Source organism: Peromyscus maniculatus, chromosome 2 (genome assembly GCF_049852395.1).
Source record: "Peromyscus maniculatus bairdii isolate BWxNUB_F1_BW_parent chromosome 2, HU_Pman_BW_mat_3.1, whole genome shotgun sequence".
Classification (NCBI taxonomy): Eukaryota; Metazoa; Chordata; class Mammalia; order Rodentia; family Cricetidae; genus Peromyscus; species Peromyscus maniculatus.
In genome coordinates, this window is record NC_134853.1 from 122,445,146 (window position 1) to 122,468,735 (window position 23,590).

The window sequence follows — 23,590 nt, forward strand, 5'->3', positions numbered from 1 at the left end:
TATTACGTTTTAAGTTGTTAAATCCAAGCAACCCAATGATGCAGTTTCAAAGGGGAAACATTTGAGTTGCTTCTAGAATAGTAATTATTGTTCAACAAGTGTGTGTTGAACATTGTTCTAAGGACCGTAGACAAAACGGTGAACAGAAGCCTGCCTTTGTGGGACTTAGGTCTCAATGCTGTACAGGCAGTGACGGTCAGTGAGTACATTATTTAAGATGCAGCTCCAGGTGAAAGGCAGTGCCTTGACGGCAAATGCACGTGAGATGGAGACAGGGTGCTAAAAATGTGGTGCGGAAAGGATGGCTGGATGGTCTTCCTGTGGGCCCTGGTCCTTGAGCAAAGCTCTGAGACTGGAAGGGAAGAACATTGCAAGCTAGGATGCCACGTGGCACACCCTAGGGATGGAACAGGTGGCTGAAGCGGCAGCAAGAACATCAGGCCAGAATGGCTCTTGCAAAGGCCCCGAGGCCTTAAGCAGCAAGGACACCACTGATGTGTCTGGAGCTACAAGGATGAAGATTAGCAGGTGTTGGCCACAGGGTCTACAGGAGCAGGCAGTGAGTTCATCGTAGCAACTTTAGTTGGTGCTCTTTAAAAATGGTTAGATGGAGAAGCCTGGCAAGTACATCATTCTAAAATAATGTTTTGCTAAATTTCAAGTACAATACTCGAAAACAATTGGTAATGTGGCTATAATGCATTTTTATTTCTCCTTTAAAAATACTTACTTATTTTAATTTTTACATGGATGACTGTTTGCCTGAACATACGTGACTGCACCAGATGCATTCCTAATACCCTCAGAGGCCGGAGAGGGAATCAGATGTCAGATATCCTAAAACTGAAGTGATAGATGGTAGTGAGCTGCCACGTGGGTGCTGGGTACTGAACGCCGGCCCTTGTAAGAGTAGCCAGTGCTCTCAACCCCTGAGGCCCCTCTGTAGCTCCTAATGTCTTCATTTGTAAGTTTCTGTATGTTTGGAGGCAATGCAGACTTCCGGTGAAATTAGAATATGTGTTATGTAGATGATTTGACAGAATAGTCTCCTCAAGTGGCTGATGGCTTGACTTGTGTCTCTTTCAGATGACATGGACAAGCGGCAGACTGACGCAGGGCTGTATGTGATTGTGCCCATCATTATTTCTTCTTGTGTCCTGCTGCTCGGAACACTGTTAATCTCACACCAGAGGTATTGCACTTGGTGTGAAGGGCTTTTTCTATAAAGGGCGTAACTTAAATATGTTCAAAGTCTGACATAAAGCCTAGCTCCTAATATTAATACGTATAAAAGTGTTGAAAATGTCTTTGTAGGAATTCCATATACAATTAAAATGACACAAATGGGAAGGTTGTTTTGAGCAGTGACTTTTCATCTTGATAGGACAACATAAACTTGAAGGCAGAATTCAGCTTTAAAATTTGTTTTCTTTATATGCATCCAGCAATCAGCTGACCTGTAACAGGAAATCCTGGACAGTATATTCTTAGGTTTGGTAAAAATGGCTTTTAGAGCTCTGCAATTGGGACTGAAGATTTTAGTGAGATCACAAGATCTTAAAAGTAGATGTTTCATGGTGATCAGCACAGTCCATCATAGCAGCAGGCAGCACTCTGCTCCTCAGAGGACAGTGCTTCAGAAAGCTCTGGGGTATCTGGTTTGACAAATGGCCGTGAGTTCCCTGGTGGCTGGATGTGTGCCACACCACTCTGCTGAGACACCCAGCTCATGAGGTGTTCTCACACACATCCAAAGAAGTGTTGTTAGTCTTCTATCAGATGAAGGAGGGAAGACATTGCAGTCTGGTCTCCTGCTTTAGCTGAATGACTGGGGCGGGACCATAATAAGTGGGCTTGTTTCTGATAGCCCATGTGACGGCCATTTGAAATATTTTCTAAGGAAAACTTATGCAAGGGAGTTAGTGCAGTACCTGGCACACAGCTTTCAGTAGGAAAGGGTTGGTTATTAATTTGGTCTTCATAGAAATTTAGTGAACACTTTGTGGATCCGAATGTGAATATGGACTTGGTCCTTCTGAGGTGATCCAGTGGGCTCATGCCGATTCTGTGCTTGGTAACTGTTAATGGGTTTTCATTCTGAGCATCCTTCTAATCACAGGGCTTTGTTTCTCCTTTGCAGAATGAAAAAGTTGTTTTGGGAAGATGTTCCAAACCCCAAGAATTGTTCCTGGGCACAAGGACTTAATTTCCAAAAGGTCACTTTTTAAGTATTTTAACCCAGAATATCTATGGTTGCACTTTAGATACCACATGACTTCTTTAAAGCTTAAAAGGCTTTGTTTTGTTCAGTTCATTTCGGTGAATCTGTTCATCATTTGTCCTTAGTAATAGCTGGGTGTAGGGATTTGATCAGAGGAAACAAACTTCAGCCCCTTATCCCATGAGACATAACAACACACCTATCTTTTTCCCTGGTCACAGTGAATAAAAATAAATACTACAATAAGAAGGACCATTATAGATGAAGAATAGATAGTTGACTAAATTATCTTTTCCGTATAAATGGGCTGTCTTGAGGCAAGAAGTTTAGAATCAATATTATGTTTCTACTATTTAATATTCACAGTTACTTACAAGGACAGTGTTATTTTTAGATGCTACAATTGGAAGGGTACAATATAACAAAACTTCCAGTGATGGAGATTTGTAGTTGAAAGATTTTCAATACTTGCAGAATTGAAAGATCTTAATAAGTATTGGTTATTGTTTCATGTTACTGTTTACATTTTATACATCCTAGACTATTGCTGACCCTGCATTACCTCTGGGGTATTCTGTCATCAAACATAGAAGAGAAAAACAAAGTTTATACTGGTGAGGTACCTTACTATAGAGTCAAGATTAGCTTTCCCATTTGGAACTTACTCTAATTGTAACGGTTCTAGATATTGACATGACCCACATTTTCTCTTCTAGCCTAGCACAGATATATAGGTATGGAAAAATGAGAGAAAATTTGTGGGACTCATCTTGCTGGGAAGAGAAGAGAGAAAATAGAGTGTTTTTAAAAGTCTTTTTCATTTTTTCAAAATACTATTGGCAGCCCACAAAACTGATCCCCCAACATTCAAACGGCACAGGACTTGCAGCCGACAGAATGCTGCATTGCAGTCAGTCTGTGAATGAATGAGCAAGCACAGACTCTTGTAAGCACCTGGAGCAGCTCACCTGCTTGAGTCAGAGTCTTCGATCAGATGAAACAACAACCCCCTGGTTCCCAAAGAGGCAGCTGTGGAGTTTTGCATTTAAGCATTCACTCTGTGGGGTCTTTGCTTTTCTTAATGCTAGCATCTGCCTCTGACTCCTCAGCTGTGCTCTCCCAGGCTCGAACCCTGGATTCCTTTTATTTCAGTAATGTTACCGAGGTTTTTTCAGCTCACAAAATATCATTCTTCTTTTTCTCCCACGGTTAATTCATACAATAACATTTCTCACAATCATGGTGCTGTCTTAGGTGCACACAGGCATCACTCATGCATGTCTTCAATGTGCACATAGCGAGTGTTCATAGATAATGAGAGATTGCTAAGCTCTCATTTTAAGAAATCCTCCTTGTCTTCTAAGAAATAAGAGCAAGGTCCAAGAAGAGTGGCTGGGTTGAAGGAATAAGAACGCATCTCTGTTTGCTTCTGTAACATTTGTTCATTTTTCACCTGGGTATTCATTCATGTATTCATTTTATTATTTGCAATATTACTCAAAACCTGTCCTCTGCCAATCACTTTGCTATACTTTGGGTCTCTATTGGTAAGAAACATTATGTATGCTCCTGGACTGTACAATCTGGTGGGGAAGATAAACACTTATCAGTTTATCATTAGAAATTACTTCACAGCCATAAGCTTCAGTGTGCTGAGGACTAGGATGTGGGAACCTGTCTTAGAGCATGGATGGGTATGAATGGGCATAATTAAGAGAATAACATTTGATCTGGTTGTGGTGGTGCACACCTAGAATACATATCCAAGTTCTTGGAAGGCAGAAGAAGGAGGATTATTGTAAGTTTCAGGGCTGCATAGTGATTTTGAGGCCTGCGTAGGTTACATAGAAACACTGTTTTAACAAGCAAGCATAAGAAAAGAAGAAAGAGAGAATGATATTTGAGTCAGACCTGGCTGATGAGTAGTCATTATCTGGCTCCATGATGGAAGTGTAGACACCATCATGGTCAACTGGTAATGCATTCTCAAACTGCAAATACCAAGAACAGAGTAGGTACCCTTTCCTCTTAAATACAAGTTTTTCTTTTTTAAATTAAAATAACCAAGTGCCCATCTAAATAAAAACTGTAAAGCTTCAAGGTAGTCATTATACTGCCTCTAAAAGGAAGCTAAAATCTCTCTCCCTCCAGCCTAGCATATTTGGCATTTTATCTTCATATTTTTGTGGAAAGGTAATCTAAGTTTTACCTAACACAGGGGCATGACTAGACTGACCTCAGCAAATGCATTTTGGACTTGTACCAGATAAATGCTTCCTCCTTCCAGAGAATGCCTGGCAGAAATGAGAGCACTCAGGGTGGGTGAATTAGCGAATGTCTTTAGACTCTGCCTTGCCTGGCTGTCTCACGTCCCCCTTATTGGAGCTGAGTGTCATGCTGTAATTAGCAGAGTGTCTGGCAGACATTTTAAGTAAATTGAAACACCACCCTAAATTTCCAGAGACTGGTAAATTGAAGTGAATTTTTAAAAAGATTTTATTTATATATGTGTGTATGTGTGCACACATGTGTGTAGGTATACACAGAGGCCTGAAGAGGGCACCAGATGCCCCAGAGCTGGAATTGACAGTTGTGAGCTACCTGATATGGGTTCTGGGAAACGAACTCAGGTTCTCTGGAAGAGCTATAAGCATGGTTAACTGCTGAGCCACCTCTCCAATCCCTAAAGTGTAGATTTTTTTAAAAAGATAGTTGGTTATGAATATCCCCATTTATGAGAAATTCCTTTTTATTTTTGCAAATACTTCACTTTCTTTTTTTCATTATATGTAGTCACAGTGTTTATGTATTTTTAGGGTATAACCAAGATACACCATTAAGAATCAATGATGAGACAGGCTGAGGTTGAGTTGGTAGCTTGTCCTGACTACATACCCAACCAGGTCTTATAAAAACCTGGATTCAAACTCAGGTCCATCTGACAAAGTGATATCCTTGCCATCAATGTCATATTAATATTGTATCCCCTAGTGTGGTTAATACTCACTAAATCACACACTCAAAGATAGATGAGATGCTCAGTTGTATGTTACATATATGTTAACACAACAAAAAAAACCTGTAGGTACAGGATCTGACTATGCATTTTTCTAGAGACCATATATGCAAAAGACAAAATCGCCTTTATATTTATAAGTAAACACATGGTGAGTATCTTTAGACATCTGAGAAATGCAGGTCAAAACCACAAGGTACCCTCTACAGCTTGTGGGATGTCCATCACAGCAGGTGAACACATGGTCAGCCTCTTTAGATCTCAGGGAAATACAAGTCAAAACCACAAGTCAAAACCTTCCATAGCTTGTGGGATATCCATCAAAGCAAGTGAACATGTGATCAACATCTTTAGACACCAGGGAAATGCAAGTTAAAACCCAAGGTACCCTCCAAAGCTTGTGGGATATCCATCACAGAAAAGACAGAAATACTAGATAGTGGAGCCACTGAAGCTCTCAGACTGCCCTTGGGAATATAAAAACAGTGTGGGCCTTTTAAAGAGTCTGGCAGTTCTCCCCATGGGAAATCGGGACTCTCTACCCTAAAATTTCTACCAACAGAATGATGAAACACATGCATAAATATTTGTTTATTAATATTCATAAAATAATTATTAATAATAGCCAGAATTTGAAAAAATCCAAATGGCCTTCAAATAATAAATGAATGAACAAAATATGGTATGTCGATTTCAAGACAAAGGACTAGACAGGCAAATACATGCTCTAGGACACACTGTAAAGCAAACATCCAATGGAAACCCATTAAAAAAAACAAACAAACAAAAAAAAACAATTCACATACAGTAGGTTTTTTTAAAGTAACATGTTTTAAATCTAAAAATTTTCTTTAATTTGTTCTTCAAATCCTGATTTGAAGGAACATTGCTTTTTATGGATGTGCTCTATACCTGTAAGTCCTAGACATCTAATCTCATCTCTAAAATTTCCCTAAAATTAATTCCCTCCACTTTTAACATTTCCCCTTTCCTTATGTTTATATTATATCAAAAGCAATACTGTCTTATCTGCTTTTCTATTGCTGTGAAGGGACACTTTGGCCAAGGCAACTCTTACAAAAGAAACCATTCAATTGAGAGATTGCTTACAATTTCAGAAAATTAGTCTATTATCATCATGGTGAGGAATGTCGTAGTACACAGGCAGGCATGGTGCTGGAGTTGTAGCTGAGAGCTCTACATCCTGAACCACAGACAAAAGACAGAAAGAGAGACATTGGGCCTGGTGCAGACTTTTGAAACCTCAAAGTCCACCCCCAGTGACACACCTCCTCTAAGAAGGCTACACCTACTCCAACAAGGTCATACCTCTTGATCCTTCTAATCCTTCTCAACCCATCAACTGAGAACTAAGCATGCAGATATGTGAGCCTATGGAGGCAATTTTCATTCGCCCTCCACATTCCACTCCCTGGCCCCCATAGGCTTGTAGCTTTATCATAACGCAAAATGCATTCAGTCAAACTTCAAAAGTTCCCATAGTTTTTCATAGTCTCTATACTGTTTCAAAGTCCAAAGTCCATGCCTTTACTGAGACTCAAGGAAATCCCTAATTGTAACCCCTGTAAAATCAAAATCAACAAGCAGATCACATATTTCCAGCATTCAATGGTATAGAATATATATTGCCATTCCAAAAGGGAGGAAAGGTGGAAAATGAGGAAATATTGGACCAAAGACTGAAACCCAGCAGGGCAAACTCCAAACTCTGCATCTCCATAGCTGATGCCAAAGGACTCTTCAGATCTCCAACTCCTTTAAGTGTCATTGACTGCAGCATACTCCTCTCTCTTGGGCTGGTTCCATACCATGTCTGCTGCTTTCCTTGGCACATATCCTATGACTGTGGCATCTCCAGCATCCTCGGGTTTCCAACACAATCTAGGCTTCACTTTTAGAGCTCCATGCAGTGGCCACTCTGGGCCTCTGTGCAGCAGACTGCCCTGCCAAATGCCTGGTCTCAGTGGCTTTCCTTAATCTTTGAGGAAGATTCTACAACTCCATTCCTATATCCTTGACACTAAAGCCAGCACCCTGTGGCTGAATCTGCCAAGTTCTTCTGCTTGCTGGAGCTGCAACGTGGGCCCCCTCTTGTATTATGTTTGTATAAACTTTCAGTTGTTGATGGATTCCTTTGCTGCTTAAGCTTTCCTTTAATTCCTTTTCATAAGTTGAAAGCTTAGCTGGGTAGGATGTTGCCCTGAGGTTACCACTCCCAATATTCTATCTAGCATCAAACTTTTCTTTAAACTTTTTAATCTCCTTGAGCACAGGATGAGGCTCTAACATCATCTTTCCTGGTTGCTCTTTTTCTCCTCAAACTGTATATTTTATATTTCTCCTTGCCTCGCTTGCTCCTTTTCATCGTAGAGCTGCATAAGAGTGATTACTAACAACCACATGACACAGCCAGTACTAGGTTGTCTTGAAAACTCCTTTGCTAATACCATTATTCTAAAACTCTTCAATTTTAGCCTACATCAGATTCTTAGGACAAGGGCAAACAGCATACTCATTAATTTCCAAAATTTCATAAGGATGGTCTCTATGCTGGCTACTAATATTGTTTCCCTCTGAAACTTTTTGAGCTGGACCTCCACATTGCCCTGTGCACCATTGACCATGCCTCAACGGGGATGGCCCAGTAAGACCCACTTAAAGCATTCAGTCACTTTTCTACTCCAAAGCTCCAGTGTCTTCCATTTTCCTCCAGCAACAGCATGGTCAGGCCTATCACAGCAATACTCCTCCCCTGGTACCAACTTTTGTCTTAGTTACTGTTGTACTGCTGTGAAGAGATAACAGGACCAAGGCAACTCTTATAAAAGAAAGTATTTAATTGGGGACTTGCTTATAGTTTCAGGGGGTTGGTTATCATTATCAACATGGCAGGGGGCATAGTGGCACCCAGGCAGGCATGGTGCTGGAGAAGTGGCTGAGAGCTTTACATCTTGATATTAAGCAATATGCAGGGAAAGACACTTGGCCTGGTGTAGGTGTTTGAAACCTCAAAGCCCACCCCCAGTGACAGACCTCCTCCAACCAGGTTACACCTGGTTCAACAAGGCAATATCTCCAATCCTTCTAATCCTTCTCAAACAGTTCATCCACTGGGGACTAGGCATGCAAATACATGAGCCTATGGGCCCCATTTTTGTTCAAATCACTACATGTACTAAACTAAATATGCACGTTAAAGATGCGAAAGCCAGTATACTAACATCTTTTTAAAAGAAAAAGAAGTCCTTGGGAAATGAGTCAGTGAGTAAAACACTTGCCGAGCAAGTATGAGACCTTGAGTTTGAACCACGGGAACCCGTGTAAAGCTGGGCAATGTGGCATGGTGTCTCTATTCCCAGTGCTCTCAGGGTGTGGTGGGAGCTGGAGACCTCCAAATTCCAGGAACCTTGCAGGCCAGCTAGGGTGGTAGAAGCAGTGGTGGACAACACAGAGACACTGTCTCCAACCAGGTAGAAGAGAAGGATGGATACCCGAGATTTGCCTCTGACTCCCACATTTATGGACTCACTCTCAAAACTGTTTTCTTTAGTTTCGTGTCAGACATTGCTAGTAAACAGCAGGGTGGTACCACGTCGTTAAAGATCCTTCTCCCAGGGTCCTTTTGTATACAATACATCCTTCTCTCTTTAAATTTCATATACTAGAGACCAAAGGAGAAGAACACAGGATCTGAGAGTGCTGTTTCATAGCAGAGCACTTGCCTATCATGCGCAAGCTGTGAGTTCAGTCCTCAGCATGCAAAAAGAATTCTATACTAACACGGTATCTTAAAAAAAAAAAAAAGTAATATCTTTAAATTTTCATACATGTTTCACTTCTCATACAAGGGAGGACAGACACAGTGTGTCCTGCCTGTCCCCCTCACTGCCCACTCCCATTCCTCTGTGAATCCCCTTTCAGAACACCCAGTGTGTGTGATTTTGCTGTGCTTCCAGGCTTTCCTGCATGGGTACAGAGTTGTGTCACTGATCAGCAGTGTTGCTTTGAGGGCTCCTCAAGGTTGGCATACTGCCCCTGTCTTTTCAGACTCTGCTGAGCTCTATCTGCTAGACAGGACTTCTTCCAGCTCAGTTGGCCTGGTGGCATCTCCACCCTCTGAACCTCCGCTCTCCTCTCCCCGACGGGAGAGCTCATTTGCCAACTTTCTCTGTTCTGAGCAGCACACCACCACTGTCGGCAGGAAGCATGGCTGCCAGTGTTTGTTCTGGTGCATTGTCCTGGCACTTCTGTTTGCTTTTTAAGACTTAGAAAGAAATACAAGTGTGTAGCTTAGCATCGACTATTGAAAATGGAGTCTCCTGCTTCACTCCCCTGCCCCCGTGCCCAACTGCCAACACTTTCAACTGGTTTGCTTTTAACCTTCTTGGCGGGTCATTTTTAGGTCCCTAAATGGGGTGCTGCCATGGATGCATGGGCATTGGCAGGTTGACTGCACACTGCTCTGTGGCTTTCTCAGTTCTATGCAACTTTAGAAAAACTTACTTTATTTTTTTTCTTCAAACAGAAACTTTTTGAACTACCATTTTTTTAAGAAAACTTATTTTATTATTCTCCATTTCACCCTGTTTTTTCCCCATCTCTATAAATTGTCACTACACTGTGCTTTATTTTGTATATGGGTTAAATTTTAAAACTAGAGAGCTAATGGACCACATGTATATTGTTTTTAGTGTAACATTTCTTCCACGGAGAGCCAAGTAATATAATGTGCTCGTTACATTTCTTGCTGTTTCCAAAGCCAAAGAATTTTAAAAATGGGAAGCCTTGGGGCTGGAGCGATGGCTCAGTAGTTAAGAGTACTGGTTGCTTTCCCAGAGGACCTGGGTTCAATTCCCAGGACCCACATGACAGCTCACAGTCATCTGTAACTCTAGTACCAGGGAATCTGACACCTTCACACCAATGCACATAAAATAAATTTAAAGAAACTATAAAAAAGAAACATTAAATGAAACATGAGAATCATTACATTTGATCAGTGAACTAAATCAAATTTTAATTGGTTTCATATCCCCCTTTATTCTCCTTTTGTTTCTTTTCCAAAAATATCTTCCCTCCTCCCTCCCTCCAGTCTGTCTGCATCTTAACCTGCGTGTTTCTAGTATGTACATTGCCTTATCCAGCTCCTGTCTTCACTGGGGACTGTGCTGCAGTGACCTGTGCCCAGAAATCCCCCTGTCATCCCACCACTGTCTCTACTAGACTTCAGGAACATGGCTGCCGGGCATCACTCTGGGATGTTCCAGGCCCTGGTTTCTAGTCAGTCTGTTTCCCAGACTACTTTCCTCCTCTTCCTTGGTTAGACAGCCTCCCTGTGTGGCAAGCCAGTCTCCACGTGTCCCCCTCCTCTCCATCTGTGTGGCCCGGTAGCTGTTGGAATGTGGATTTCTTCCCAACAGGACTTTGCAGCCAATCTTGCCTCACTTTTCTGGCAGCTGGTGTTGCTTCTGCAAAGTCGGGTGGCCACTCAGACGATTCCCTCCTTGCTGGTTCCTTGCAGTTTTCTCTTTTGAAAAACTTGCTAGTTTTGATGTTCTGAACTTTGCCGATTAAGGTGATTTCCTGCTTGCCTTGAGTAAAGGGTTTCTATTCTGTCTCCTGTCAGCATTAAGAAACCCTGCTATGTCTTTGCTCACTTCTTCTCTTGTGTCTTTCTCCTTGTCATCTCCATATTTGTTGGCTGTTGGACCCTGTTGCAGAGCTGGGTTTTTGTCTTCTATTCTGAGGCATTGCTACCTTCCATTTTCCAATATGGCTGTTGGACTTTCACAGACCGTGGCCTTATCATCCTAGCTGAGTGCTCCATCAGAGCATTCTGTTCTGCTTCCATGTGTCAGTCTTGCTAGAGATGCCAATTATGGGACTTTTGTTTTAAAATTTGCTCTAGTCCATGAAATTCCTGTTTCTCTTAAGTCATGTTTTCTTGTTTACGTTGAATTTTATTACCTCAGAATCCCCCAAAGGTCTGGCAGTCTTTTGCTTTCCACTCACAGGGGACGAAGCAGAAGAGCAGGGGTGGGTGATTGAGTGTGAGCAGTCAGAGATTGCTGCCACACGTGTGTTCACAGCTGAGTCCCAGACGCCTGCGCTGTGAGATGACAGTATCCCAGATGAGATGTCTGTTCCTCCCAGACTATGCTTCCGTGGCTTTGAGAACAAACTGTTGCTTTGGATTCAGTCCTCTCGTTCTTACGCCAAAGTCTTTGACCTGCCATCTCTACACTCACTATCCCTTCTGTGCTCAGCATGGCTGACGGTCTTTCTCTGCAGTTGCTGCCTATGGCAGGCACTGTCTGGTCTTCAGATCTCTTTGCTCATTTTCCTTGATGTGTGTTCCTCTAATTGTTCTCCCTGGTTTAGAATTGATTTTGAATCATTCTCTGTCTATTTTCTTTCTCAGATCGTGAGCATTTGATTTACTCACATCCCGGCATCCTAATAGTCTCCAGGGATCAGAACAGCAAGTGTCTCTATTCTGTTGTCTGAAATCAGGATCCTCTGTGGCCTTTCTCTGTGTGCGCCAAGAATCAGAATCTTACAGACTGAATCCTTGATGTGGAAAAACATGTTATAGTAAAAATTCAAAGTATTTGCTTTTCTTGTAATCCCAATTTCATAGCATAAAAGACCGCAATTTTCCTTAATCTGTTTTGCATTTTTCTTATTATTTTGTCTGCTAAATCCAAAAATGGTTTATGCCTGCTTTATTTCAATACCATCCTTTTTTAATTTTATAAACTTTGTCACTAATAAAAACTTTGCAATAAATAAAAACACCACAAACTGGATTTAGGCCGATCCCAAATCTATACAATTAAATTAGAATTGACAATTTAAAGGGAAGCTGTGGAGAGTCACAATAAATTCTACATTAAATTGCTTGTTTTACAGTATGCCAAGTGTTTCTTTCTCTCCTTTCTCCCTCCCTTCTTCCTTCTTATCCTTCTCCCTTTCTCTCTTCCACACAAGCCCTCTTCCTTTGTGCATCAGGCTCTTCATCCTCCACCCTGTGTCTTTGTGTCCATCCATTTCAATTTTGCAACAGTGAACTACACAACTCACTTCATGAAGGCTAAATGTAACCCAAAGAGCCAGGGGAGCCTTTCTCTGGGACCTAAAGAGTCCCAGATTTTGACATGCTGTAGGCCTCCAGACAGGCAGCCTAACCACTGTAGATCTGGGTCAGGAGTATCTGGAAACAGTTAGATTCTCCTTGGAAATGCAGGGAAGAACAGGCTGATTTGGGGAGCCAGTGGAGTTTTATTTAGAGATAGCCAGTCTCCGTCGATCAGAGCGCTGGCCCCGCAGTGTGTACCTTGCTCTCCTTTATTGTCCTATTCCTTCATAGTCTCGGGTAGTAAGGCACCAAGACAGACCTTGAACTAATCAGCCTAGGTCTACCTCAGCCAAAGGGCAAAGGAAGATGGAAGGTCACTCTTCTTCCTGCCAGTGTCTGGGAAATGGTTTCCTCTTTCACTGGATTGTAGAAAGCACTAAGTCGGGTCTTCACTTTGCAATGGTTATCTGTATAATCTTAACCGGATAGTCCTGCAGGCTTCCATCCAGGCTCCAAGAAAAGGAAGAGATTTGCATCAGAAGATTTATCAAGTAGATTTTTAAAAAATTCATGAAAGCATCTCTGTGATTCCACTCTTGACTATCACATCACTTTCATTTCTTAAAAACAACATCCAAGGAACAAAATCTATTTTCTTTCCTTTATGGCCTTCTTCTCATCACTTAACCCTATTCTTTCCCGTCCCTCAAACTTTTCGGTATTACTGTTGATTTTATGCCCCTTTTATTCCCTGAACTCTTGTTCTTTTACCTATTCTGCTGTAGTCTTCCCTGCTGAGGTGATCAATCTGTCCTTAGAGTATCTATGGCGTCCAGTAAGGGAGCGAGAGAAGTCCCTCCAGACGCCCACCCTCCCCTTCCCTAAGCACATCACTACAACACAACATAAGAACATACTAGAGCCTTAGTCCACCAAAAGAGAGGGGTTGGAATCTTTTATCTTTGGCTGTCTGCATGACCTTTCTATTTTGCTTTCTTATTTAAACAGAGAACGGACATTCTTTGAAGTCTCCCATGACCACTACAGATGAACCCAATGTACCAACTTCCCAACAGTCCATAGAGTATTAGAAGATGTTTACATTTTGAAGGAGGGAAGGAAGCAAACCTAAACTATTGTTTGAATTGCTAAGAACTAACATATGATGAGCTTAATAGAGACGTGTACATTTGTGGCCACTGTGTGGGTTTGATATAGTTCAGTTGGGGCATATGCTTAACTATCAGGGCATCTAAAGTTTGAAATTAATATTCATGGTCTCTGTTTTCAGATTTTTATTTTTCTGGTCAGCAAATGTTAATGGTGTGACTGTTGCTATCAGAACATATTCTGTTTCCAAGTATGGTAGAAATATGGTAGAAATTTCTGTAACTAAGTGAACTCTAGCAGGCAACTTCTGACACACAGCTTTGCACACACAAGCTACAGGGAAGGTATTTAGCTTCTCCTTCTACATATGAAGTCTTCCATATTAGATTTCTTTATACACACTTATACATTGGTGACTTTTGTACCAAACTTGGAACAATCTAGGACTTTTAGTTTTCTGTAGTCTTGAACATGACTTAAGTTCTAACTCTCATTTTAGTTTAAAGAAAGCCAGAAGTTGTGGTTTCTGTTGATCAAAGACCTAAAATAGAATCTGTACTTCATATCAGGATAACCCTACAGACCAATGGAAGCTATACCTCATATCAGGATAACCCTATACAGACCAATGGAAGCTATACCTCATATCAAGATAATCCTACACAGACCAATGGAAGTTATGCTTCATATTAGGATAACCCTACACAGACTAGTAGAAGCTGTACTTCATATTAGGATAACCCTACACAGACCAAAGGAAGCTACGCTTTGTATTAGGATAACCCTACACAGACCAATGGAAGCTGTACTTCATATTAGGATAACCCTTCACACTAGGGTCAGATTGTCCAGAGCAAAAGACAGCACCAACCTCTATGAATCTAATTTATTTCCACCAAATCAACCAATACCTCTGGCAGACAGGGAAGAGTGCAGGAAAGGGAGACTTTCTGGGGTCTTACAAATAGGTCATGGTGAGGACAGGACTTTTCTCCCTGAAAAACATATCTTGCCATGTGTGTATGATGTTAATATAGTATAGGCTTTATTGCTTACATTCAAACTAAACCAAATTTATGGACAAATATCATTCAAATTTAAGATACTGAGTCACTTCAGTGTGATTGGTAATTTTATTTGGATGTCTACAGAAAAAATAAGGCACTAGGAGGGCTGTATCCTCTTTTCTTCATTTACTATTACAGACACCATTGTAATATAATGTCTAGCTGTGAACTTATGAAAGGTTATTTTTCAATTCTTATATCCATAAAGTGAAATAAATTTTGAACAAACATACTTTTAAGAAGTTTTGCGACCACTGATACCATATAACTCAGTAATGTATGGTTAAAAAAAAACATTTATTATTGAAACCTTCCACATGGATGCTTTTTAAGATAGCCATGACTTATTCCACAATGAATTATTCATTAAGAAGCTTTAGGGCCCATGGACTATAAGGAACACATGAGCTCAGCTGCCTGCTGTGTGTTGGTTCTCTATTTCCATATTGGCAGAAAGAAGATAGTGAAATGAATGGATCAGCTGTTAAGATCATTTAAATTTTTAGAACAATTCAATGATATAAGTAGTAGAAACATTAAGGGAAAAATGAAATGTTTGAAGGCAGTCACAAACGTACAGATTTCTGTCAGAAACAATGTGAGAGTAGGATCAGTGTTCTCATCATATCATTTTTCAACGGTATTTGTCATTCAGTATTTGGACACTGATGTAGGTCTTTGCCAGTATTATATTTAGTGTTCGGTATATTTATTCCTCTATTGTTTAATCACTAATATATTTCAGTTAAGAGTTTGCAACTGCTGTGTTTTTACATGGGATATGCTTGCCATCGTGCAGAACTTTTGAGTATACCGCTGTCTCAGGCAATAACTCAGAATTCATTTTATTAGCTTAAAAAACTGTAACATTCAGAAGGTAAATTACATGTATGATCTATGAACTGAACATATTTTCTATTTAGTTGTGTTAACTATTCAATATGATGTATCCACAGTATTTTTTTATTTTGCATTTTAATTTTACATTTCAAGTTTACATTGTTTGTACTGAGCTTTTTGCACACTGATTTTTGATTTGTAGCTGCTTGTCAGGATTTCATTGTTATGTAACCCTTGTTCTTATAAAAAAAAACAAACAAACCATGCTGTACATTTGTCTTGTGTTTGTCTTCATTCCATGTGTTCCATAGGATATATCTTTACATGAAGTTATGTAAAAAGAATAACAGTTTTCAAGTCTGTCAATGTCTCTTTCACCATCATTATCTTCAGCAAGTAAGTGCCGTCAGCTGTTATTTTCAGTTAGCCTCAAGCAGATTCCCACTATGACCAGAGGTAGGTGTGTTAAGTCAGTTACTTACTCTATCTTTGCATCTATCTTATCCCAGGGTATAAAGCAGTTATTGCTACCATGTTTGGAAAACTTGTTTTGCTCCTTCTGTTATATTCTAACCTGCTTTTTGTTTGTTTAAATGTTCAGAGATTACATTTTTATTTTGTGGAATTTCCTATAAAATCTAATGACTTTTTTCAGAAGTCATTTTTTGGGAACTTACTATAAAACTAGACTGAAGTCATTTTGTGGAATTTACTATGAAATAGAATGACTATAAAATAGAGTGATTGCTATGAAATAGAATGACCTCTTCAGAAGAGAGTGTTTTGCAGTCGCAGTACCCAATCTCCAAGGGGGGCTAAGCATTTGTAGCCATGGTTCACTTACTTTTAGCCCTTGACCACAATCAAGTATCCAATTCATTTTTACCCATGAAGAGAGTTTCGTGTGTTTATGGTCATACCATCTGAAGAACGCAAGTCTGAGACGTTCTTGTCTGACTTTGAAAAGCCGAGACTGCCTCTCCCTTCTGATTTTTGATAGTTCAAGTTTTTAGCCCCAAACCATGCCATTTGTGGTTGACAGAGGTCCCTTGTTTTTGATCTTATACACTCGCCTTTCTGCCAGTGTGATAGAATCAAGCTGTAACATACTGAGCATTAAAATGTGTCTTTTCTTCTAGCCTGAAACATTTGAGCATCTTTTTACCAAGCATGCAGAATCAGTGATATTTGGTCCTCTTCTTCTGGAGCCTGAACCCATTTCAGAAGAAATCAGTGTCGATACAGCTTGGAAAAATAAAGATGAGATGGTACCAGCAGCTACGGTCTCGCTTCTTTTGACCACTCCAGACCCTGAGAGGGGTTCTATTTGTATTAGTGACCAGTGTGACAGTGCTCCCTTCTCTGGGGCTCAGAGCACTCAAGTGACCTGTGAGGACGAGTGTCAGAGACAACCCTCAGTTAAATATGCAACGCTGGTCAGCCACTCAAAAACGGTCGAAACTGATGAAGAGCAAGGGCTGACCCATGGCTCTGTCAGCAGTTGCATCCCCAGCGAACACTCCCCACTGAGAGAATCTTTCCCTAGCAGCTCCTGGGAGATAGAGACTCAGGCATTTTTCCTATTGTCAGGTCAGCAACCCAACACGATTTCCCCACAGCTTTCATTCTCGGGGTTGGATGAGCTTTTGGAACTGGAAGGAAATTTCCCTGAAGAAAATCATAGCGAAAAGTCTGTCTACTATTTAGGGGTCACCTCCATCAAAAAAAAAGAGAATGATATGTTTTTGACTGATGAGTCAGCAGTATTGTACCCATTCCCAGCCCACTGTCTGTTTCGTGACATCAGAATCCTCCAGGACAGTTGCTCACACTTCGTAGAAAATAATTTGAATTTAGCAACTTCTGCTCAGAAGACCTTTGTACCTTACATGCCGCAGTTTCAAACCTGTTCCACTCACAGTCATAAGATAATGGAGAGTAAGATGTGTGACTTAACTGTGTAATCTCATTCAAGAAGCCTCCAGGTTTGTGCGTCAGTAGAGCGTATCATGTATAATATATTTTATTGTTGTGGATGTGGGGGTCAAGTGTCAGAGTCTAGTTTGAAAATGATTGTTTTGAAATTAATTGTGTCTGTCTTCTCTCAGTAATGCAGACAAAGCATAATGGGAAGCCTTTGTGATTCTAGTGATGTAGATGGACTCTCATTGAATACACAGTCAAGCTAGCCTGGGGAGGGCTCTTATTTCTAGCTAAAAATAAACCCAGGAAGTAGAATCTTTCTAAACAGCTGGCCTCCGTGGAAAGAACAAATTTCAACATTGTATTGACACCTAAGAGAAAGGCTTCAAACTAAGATCTCCGAGATATAATTGTTTCCAGTGTGTGTTTGTCTTACCTTGAGTTGTCTTGTCTTGTGCTAATTCACACATGTGCATGTGCAAATTTAAACTGAATAAGTATCCCTGTGTGCTTTGGAAGTGTGTGACATGTTCGTGTTTTGTGCCACTCGACTGTGTTATTTGAAGTGTCACTCCCTTAAATGTTGATAATAATATCAACACTAATAATCTCTAATAAGTAGAGAATTGAACCCTACTCTAAGTTACACGTTTGAAGAGGGACAGTGTAGCTAATCCCTTTGCAACAAAGCCAGGACCCATGACAGAGGATGAAGGCAACTGTGAGAATGATAGCTTCATGATCAGCACTTGGATGACAGTGTGGTCAGCTTTGAGAGCACGATGCCAGCCTTAACTAAAGTACACGGAAACGATTATTTTCTGATGGATTGCCAAATGTCACTGCATCCCACTCTAGCACATCATCCCTTCCCATCTCCACTGGGATGCTATTTCTCTCCTCACTGGATATCATTAGATAAAACAACCACTGTGCTTTACAGGTTGCACACATTAACTTGCTTACTGCAATAATTGCATGAGGCACAGGCTATACATTCCCACTATGTCATTATTCGCCTGTGAAGGATGAAGCCATTAAGTCATTCACCCAATGTCCTAGACATAATGATTGATGGAACCAGAATTCAGATTTAATCCACACCATTTTAATACTATTAGTTGAATTTTAAACCTAGATTTTACTTTGTCATGCTTTAAAAATCAAAATACCTGATGTCTTCCCTAGGGAGAGGGAACAGAGTGATGGGGGAATAATTGAGACCTAGTCTTCAACTTGAAAATTGATGTATGGATGTATTATTTATTTTGGTGTTTGATATGGCAAGATGATTCAAAGACAACCTAGCAAACAAGAAGTTAGGTTTAAAAAAAAAACAACAACAACAAAGAAAAAAACCCAACAACTGCACATTCAGGTGTTCAATGTCAAGAAGAATTCCAAGAATATCAGTATCATCAAAGAGAGTATGTTAATGTTTATCAATATGCTTATGTATTGCCAAGCATCACTAGCATTTCATGCTAACCTGAGACTTTTTTTAAAAAAGCTTTTAAAAGCTCCTGATTTTACCACTAAGTAAATTCCACCATGCCATCTCTACCCCAATTAGAGTTTTATGGACGAGCAGTTCTAAGTGATAAGACAGATCCCTGACCCTAATTAGACTTTTCCCCCGAGGCTTTGTGCTTGATGAAACTGTCATATGTCCTGAATTAGGAAGATGACTCAAGATCCCACCATCTACTGATGCCTGTTTTGTCATGAGAAGGCAGAAGGTAGAACACTAACTAGTTGGCATTCTGTGCAAAGATATGGGAAATTTTTTCTCCCACTGTTTTTCAGTAACAAATTATTACATGTTGAAATGACCCATCTATCACTTTTAATATTTGCCTATTAGGTAGAGCCTATTAATTGAAGGTACAGTATAAGAGAGATGGAAAATTTAAACTTTCCCCCAGTCAGTGTGTAACTAGAGATTAACCACTGAGCATGTCCACTGTGGTAGCATGAGCTTGGGCTTTCTGGGCCCAGAACACCATGTAAGAGAAACCAATGTGTATTTTAATGAGCTCAGGAGTGAATCTAGAGTTTGAGTGACAGTGAATTCACAGATCCGACGGTCATTGAAATACCACAGATGTGAGCTAGAGTCATCTAGGGGCAGCATACTAATGTGAGCTCATTGGTAACGTGCCTCTAAAAACAGAGAAATTGCATCAGTAAGACTGACTGACACCTGCAGCTATGTTCAGAACAGGGCCTGAACTACATGGGTATCCATGGAATAAGGTCAAGTTTATTGCCAGTGACTTGGGTTCTGACTTCCACCTGTGAAAGCTGATTTCACTATTGCTACATGTTAGTCACTGGGTCCTTGTGAAAATTGTTCCTAAATCAAGTTTTGTAAAATTTAGGGAAAATGTATGGTGTTTGATATCTCAGAATAATCTCACTTTTCTTCCCAAGGCTTCTATAATTTTTAAGGGATGAAAGAGTTCAATATGAATTTTGGAGTTTTGTTCTACAGTAGTTTTTGAACCTTATCTATTGGTGTTTGGGTTGATCCTAAGCCTCACACAAGCTGGCAAGAGCTCCAACACACTGAGAAACAACTTCCAAACTTGGCCTCTAAAACCTTATGATGAAGCTTGGCAAGGGTGATGCATACCTTTCATTCCAGCACTTGGGAGGCAGAGGCAAGAGGATCTCTGAGTTTGAGGCCAACCTGGTCTATAGAGTGAGTGCCAGGACAGCCAGGGCTACACAGAAAGAACCTGTCTTGAAAAACCAAAAAACCAAACAAACAAAAAAAACACAAACCCCGTGATGACTATGGAATTTTGAATATGTCTTTTAAAGTCCCTAAATTAAAAAAAATAAACTGTCTCTTTATATTTAAATGCTATAGAAAGAGAATCCATCATGTGAGCCATGGCTCACTTAAAACAGTGAGAGAATAAATCATGTGTCAGGCTGGCAGGATTTTTATGTTTACTAGATTAAAACCCATACTCCACAAAAGCCACATTTGTGTCTCTCTGAGAGTAGGGCTCCTACTGCAGCCTTATGCCCCATTTATAGATGCTCTGTGCTTGACAGAGATGTCCCTTTCTTCCTAAAAAGATTTGGATAAAGTTCCCAAGCCAGTGGAAGAGCCTGCGCTTGGAGTTAGGATTTCTTCCCTTAGTCTTGACAGTCTTGCAATTCTTCTTGCCCTTCTCCAGTAGAATTAAGCCCTTTCTTGCAGATGTCAAACACATATTTGAAATCCTTCAGTAGTATTGACATTAGCTACCAAGAGCTGCAGGACAATAAGCTGTAGACTGGAAGAACTGAGAGGTGTGCACACAGGGAACATTGGCAGCTTACCAATGAATCAAGAAGTACAACTCCATATCACCTTCCAGTGGATGGGAACAGACCTCTAATATCTGGTGATCTTCAGAAGAAATTTATCTTTGTTCATCTTCCAAGACTCATCTTGATAGTTGTTTTATTCTGAAGTAATTCCTGAGAAAACCCATTCTCAAACTTTAAAGCACAAAATTAAAATGGCCCACTGTAGTCTGATTAAGCTGAGGATGCATGTGAAAAAGCCTTCATTGTAGTTACCCAAGCATGTGAAGAGCCATTTGTGGGATGAAGGTAGCCCAGTCAGTAAGTTTACTTTCTTGAGCCTCTAGTTTGAAACAGTAAAGCGCTTCTGCACTCATCATCAATGTTGAGTGAGCAACTTAAAATAAAACTGTTTACAGCTGAGACACTGTGACACGTGTTTGTATGAGCAGCTTGAAATGGATTCCATGGATGAGGTTTATATCAAGTGAATTATTTTTATACAAAATCTATCAATATTTATTTTGGAAAGCTGTTTTGAAAATGTCTATTTTTCAAAATACACTGAGCATAAGATGCATAAAACTAAATTTAATGTTATAAAGATCTATGTGAGTCTGTTGTAAATAAAACATTTATTCAAAAAACATGGACCTGAGAATGAACTTGGTTGGAAGATGTTTAATTTTGTAGTGAGATTCCTATATTGTACATCTTCTACTCTTGAGACATGTGTCTAAGTACTGGGCAAGGAAGTCTTGCTTTTCCATGACAATTTGTATGATAATAAATGTTATAAACATGAGCGTTGAAATATGTATCTCTAATTGTGTTATATATAATTACCCTGCTTCTCTTGTAAGTTCTCAAAAGCCTGAAAGTTAGCATTACGAAGTTACATAGTCAGATATTTTCATCTTTTATTATGCAGAATCAGTGTTAAGATTCTGAGAAGTGAAAGTAAAATGAGAATTACTGTTATTTGGTTATTTTACTCATAACCTTATAGTTCATTAAATAATTAATATAAAGTTTCTATCCAATGTCAGCCTTTAAATGTGCTTCAGAATTCCTATAAACAGTGCCATGAATATAGTAGGAGTCTGAAAATGCCAAGATTTCAGTGCCTCCTCATGGCTACTGAGTCCCACTCAAACAGATGCACCCTAGATTCTGGCAGCATGGCTACCACCTGTGATAAAAGATGATCCACCTTGATCGTTATGAAAGATTACCTGTCTCATCCCGTCAGAGCTTTATTTGGGTCTTTACTCTCTGTTGTGATGATTCATGATCATGCTTTGTTACTTAGGCTTCTGGTAATGTGTGTGTTTGCTATTTTACACTGTGGTCTGACATTTTCTTTTTAGTTTAGAAGGGTAACTATAGGAAAACTTTCAAATAGAGAAATGTGATAAAGATTAATGTCTTCCTTTGACTCTCAGTCAGCAGTTACCAATCCCTAAATCACCCCTGTTATCACTACACCATGGTGGGTATATCCTTTCAGGGAAGGATCAAACCTAGGGCCTTGATCATGCTGGGCAAGTGCTCTATCACTGAGATCTGTTCTCAGCCCCACCATGTGTCTTAAAAGTTTTATATAATTAGGATTACTATGTAACCATAGTAATATACCTAGTGATTGCTTAATAATTACAGTGTATACTTTTTAAGAAAGTACAGTGACTTAGGTGCGGGAGGGATGGCTCAGTGACTGAGAGCACAGGACGCTCTCACACAGGCTAGTCCTTGGTTCCCAGCATCCACTTCAAGTAGCTCACAGTTGCCTTAACTGCAGCTCCTGGGGATCTGACACCCTCTTCTGAATTCAGCAGACATCCATGCTCACATGCCGATACCCCTCCACATACTCAACTAAAAATAAATCTTAGAAGACAAATTTCTCAAAAAACCATAAAATGATTCTTAACAGCTCAAACTTAAGAATATTTAGATGATTTATAACTTCATATGAACAATTCTGAAATGAGCATTCTCATAGACAATTTTATCTCAACACATTTTTTTTTTTTTGCAAAATTACTTCTCAGTACTTGGTTGTAAATACTAAAAACCAACCCAAATTGATTTATGTAGCTTTTTGATACTTATTTTAACTTGCAGCTGACCACATTTTCATGTTTAAATCATTTGGTTATTATCTTCACACTCCTTCCTTAATTTATATTGAGTTATTAACAGTTTGTTGTAACTAATTTTTATATTTGTGACCATAGTTTTTCTTTTTTTTAACCTTTCTAGAGCTTTATTGAAAGAGAGGAGAGAGAGAGAGAGAGAGAGAGAGAGAGAGAGAGAGAGAGAGAGAGAGAGAGAGAGAGAGAGAGACTGCGTGGAGGTGGGGGGGGGAGAATACAGAAGGGGAGAATGTGGAAAGAGGGGGTAGTTTTTCTTGAATATACTGTGTTGACTACAGAAGCCTTCAGGACAAAGCTTAATAAGTTTGTAGGCATTTCTACCTGTGGGAATACCTAGGAATAAAATGCCTCAGTTATGATCCTACTGAGCTTTCCCACCTCCTGCCAAACAACTGTGGGGTGCATCAGCACCACCATCAGGATCTCGAGGGCAGTTCCAGTTGCTCCACAGATCATACGCCATCAGTGTGGATATCACCAGCCTTAGCTATGGCTGCCACACTTGAGGCTGTACAACTGTTGCTCTGCTTGTAGTTTGTATTTCTCAAGTGCATAACCACCCCTTTCCTGTCATTGTTATTACATTTTTGTTCCTTTTTTCTTTTTTTTTAAATGTAATCTTTTTTTTTTAAATTTATTTATTTATTATGTATAGTGTTCTATCTGCACGTGTCTCTGCAGGCCAGAAGAGGGCACCAGATCTCCTTACAGATGGTTGTGAGTCACCATGTGGTTGCTAGGAATTGAACTCAGGACCTTTGGAAGAGCAGTCAGTGTTCTTAACCTCTGAGCCACCTCTCCAGCCCACATTTTTGTTTCTGTGCAACTCACTCTTTCTTTCTTTCTTTCTTT

The 23,590-nt window shown here is 40.0% G+C and overlaps 1 protein-coding gene across 8 annotated transcripts in view; it reads left to right on the forward strand.

The window, feature by feature from the left end:
• Lepr (leptin receptor) overlaps window positions 1-17,441 on the forward strand; it is a 97,931-nt gene extending 80,490 nt beyond the window's left edge. For 4 of the 8 annotated variants that reach the window (XR_013049246.1, XR_013049247.1, XR_006069540.2 and 1 more), the window contains exons 17-20: window positions 1,087-1,192; window positions 2,141-2,216; window positions 15,665-15,749; window positions 16,493-16,630. Coding sequence is in view for 3 of the 8 variants with exons in the window: in XM_006998024.4 (XP_006998086.2) it covers window positions 1,087-1,192; window positions 2,141-2,216; window positions 16,493-17,317 (1,007 nt within the window). In the remaining 5 variants the exon portion in view is untranslated. Of the gene's footprint in view, window positions 1-1,086; window positions 1,193-2,140; window positions 2,217-11,679; window positions 11,922-13,344; window positions 15,625-15,664; window positions 15,810-16,492 lie in introns of those variants that run through there. The other 4 variants (XR_013049244.1, XM_006998025.4, XM_006998024.4 and 1 more) reach the window with 4 other exon arrangements.
• Window positions 17,442-23,590: the final 6,149 nt, after the last annotated feature.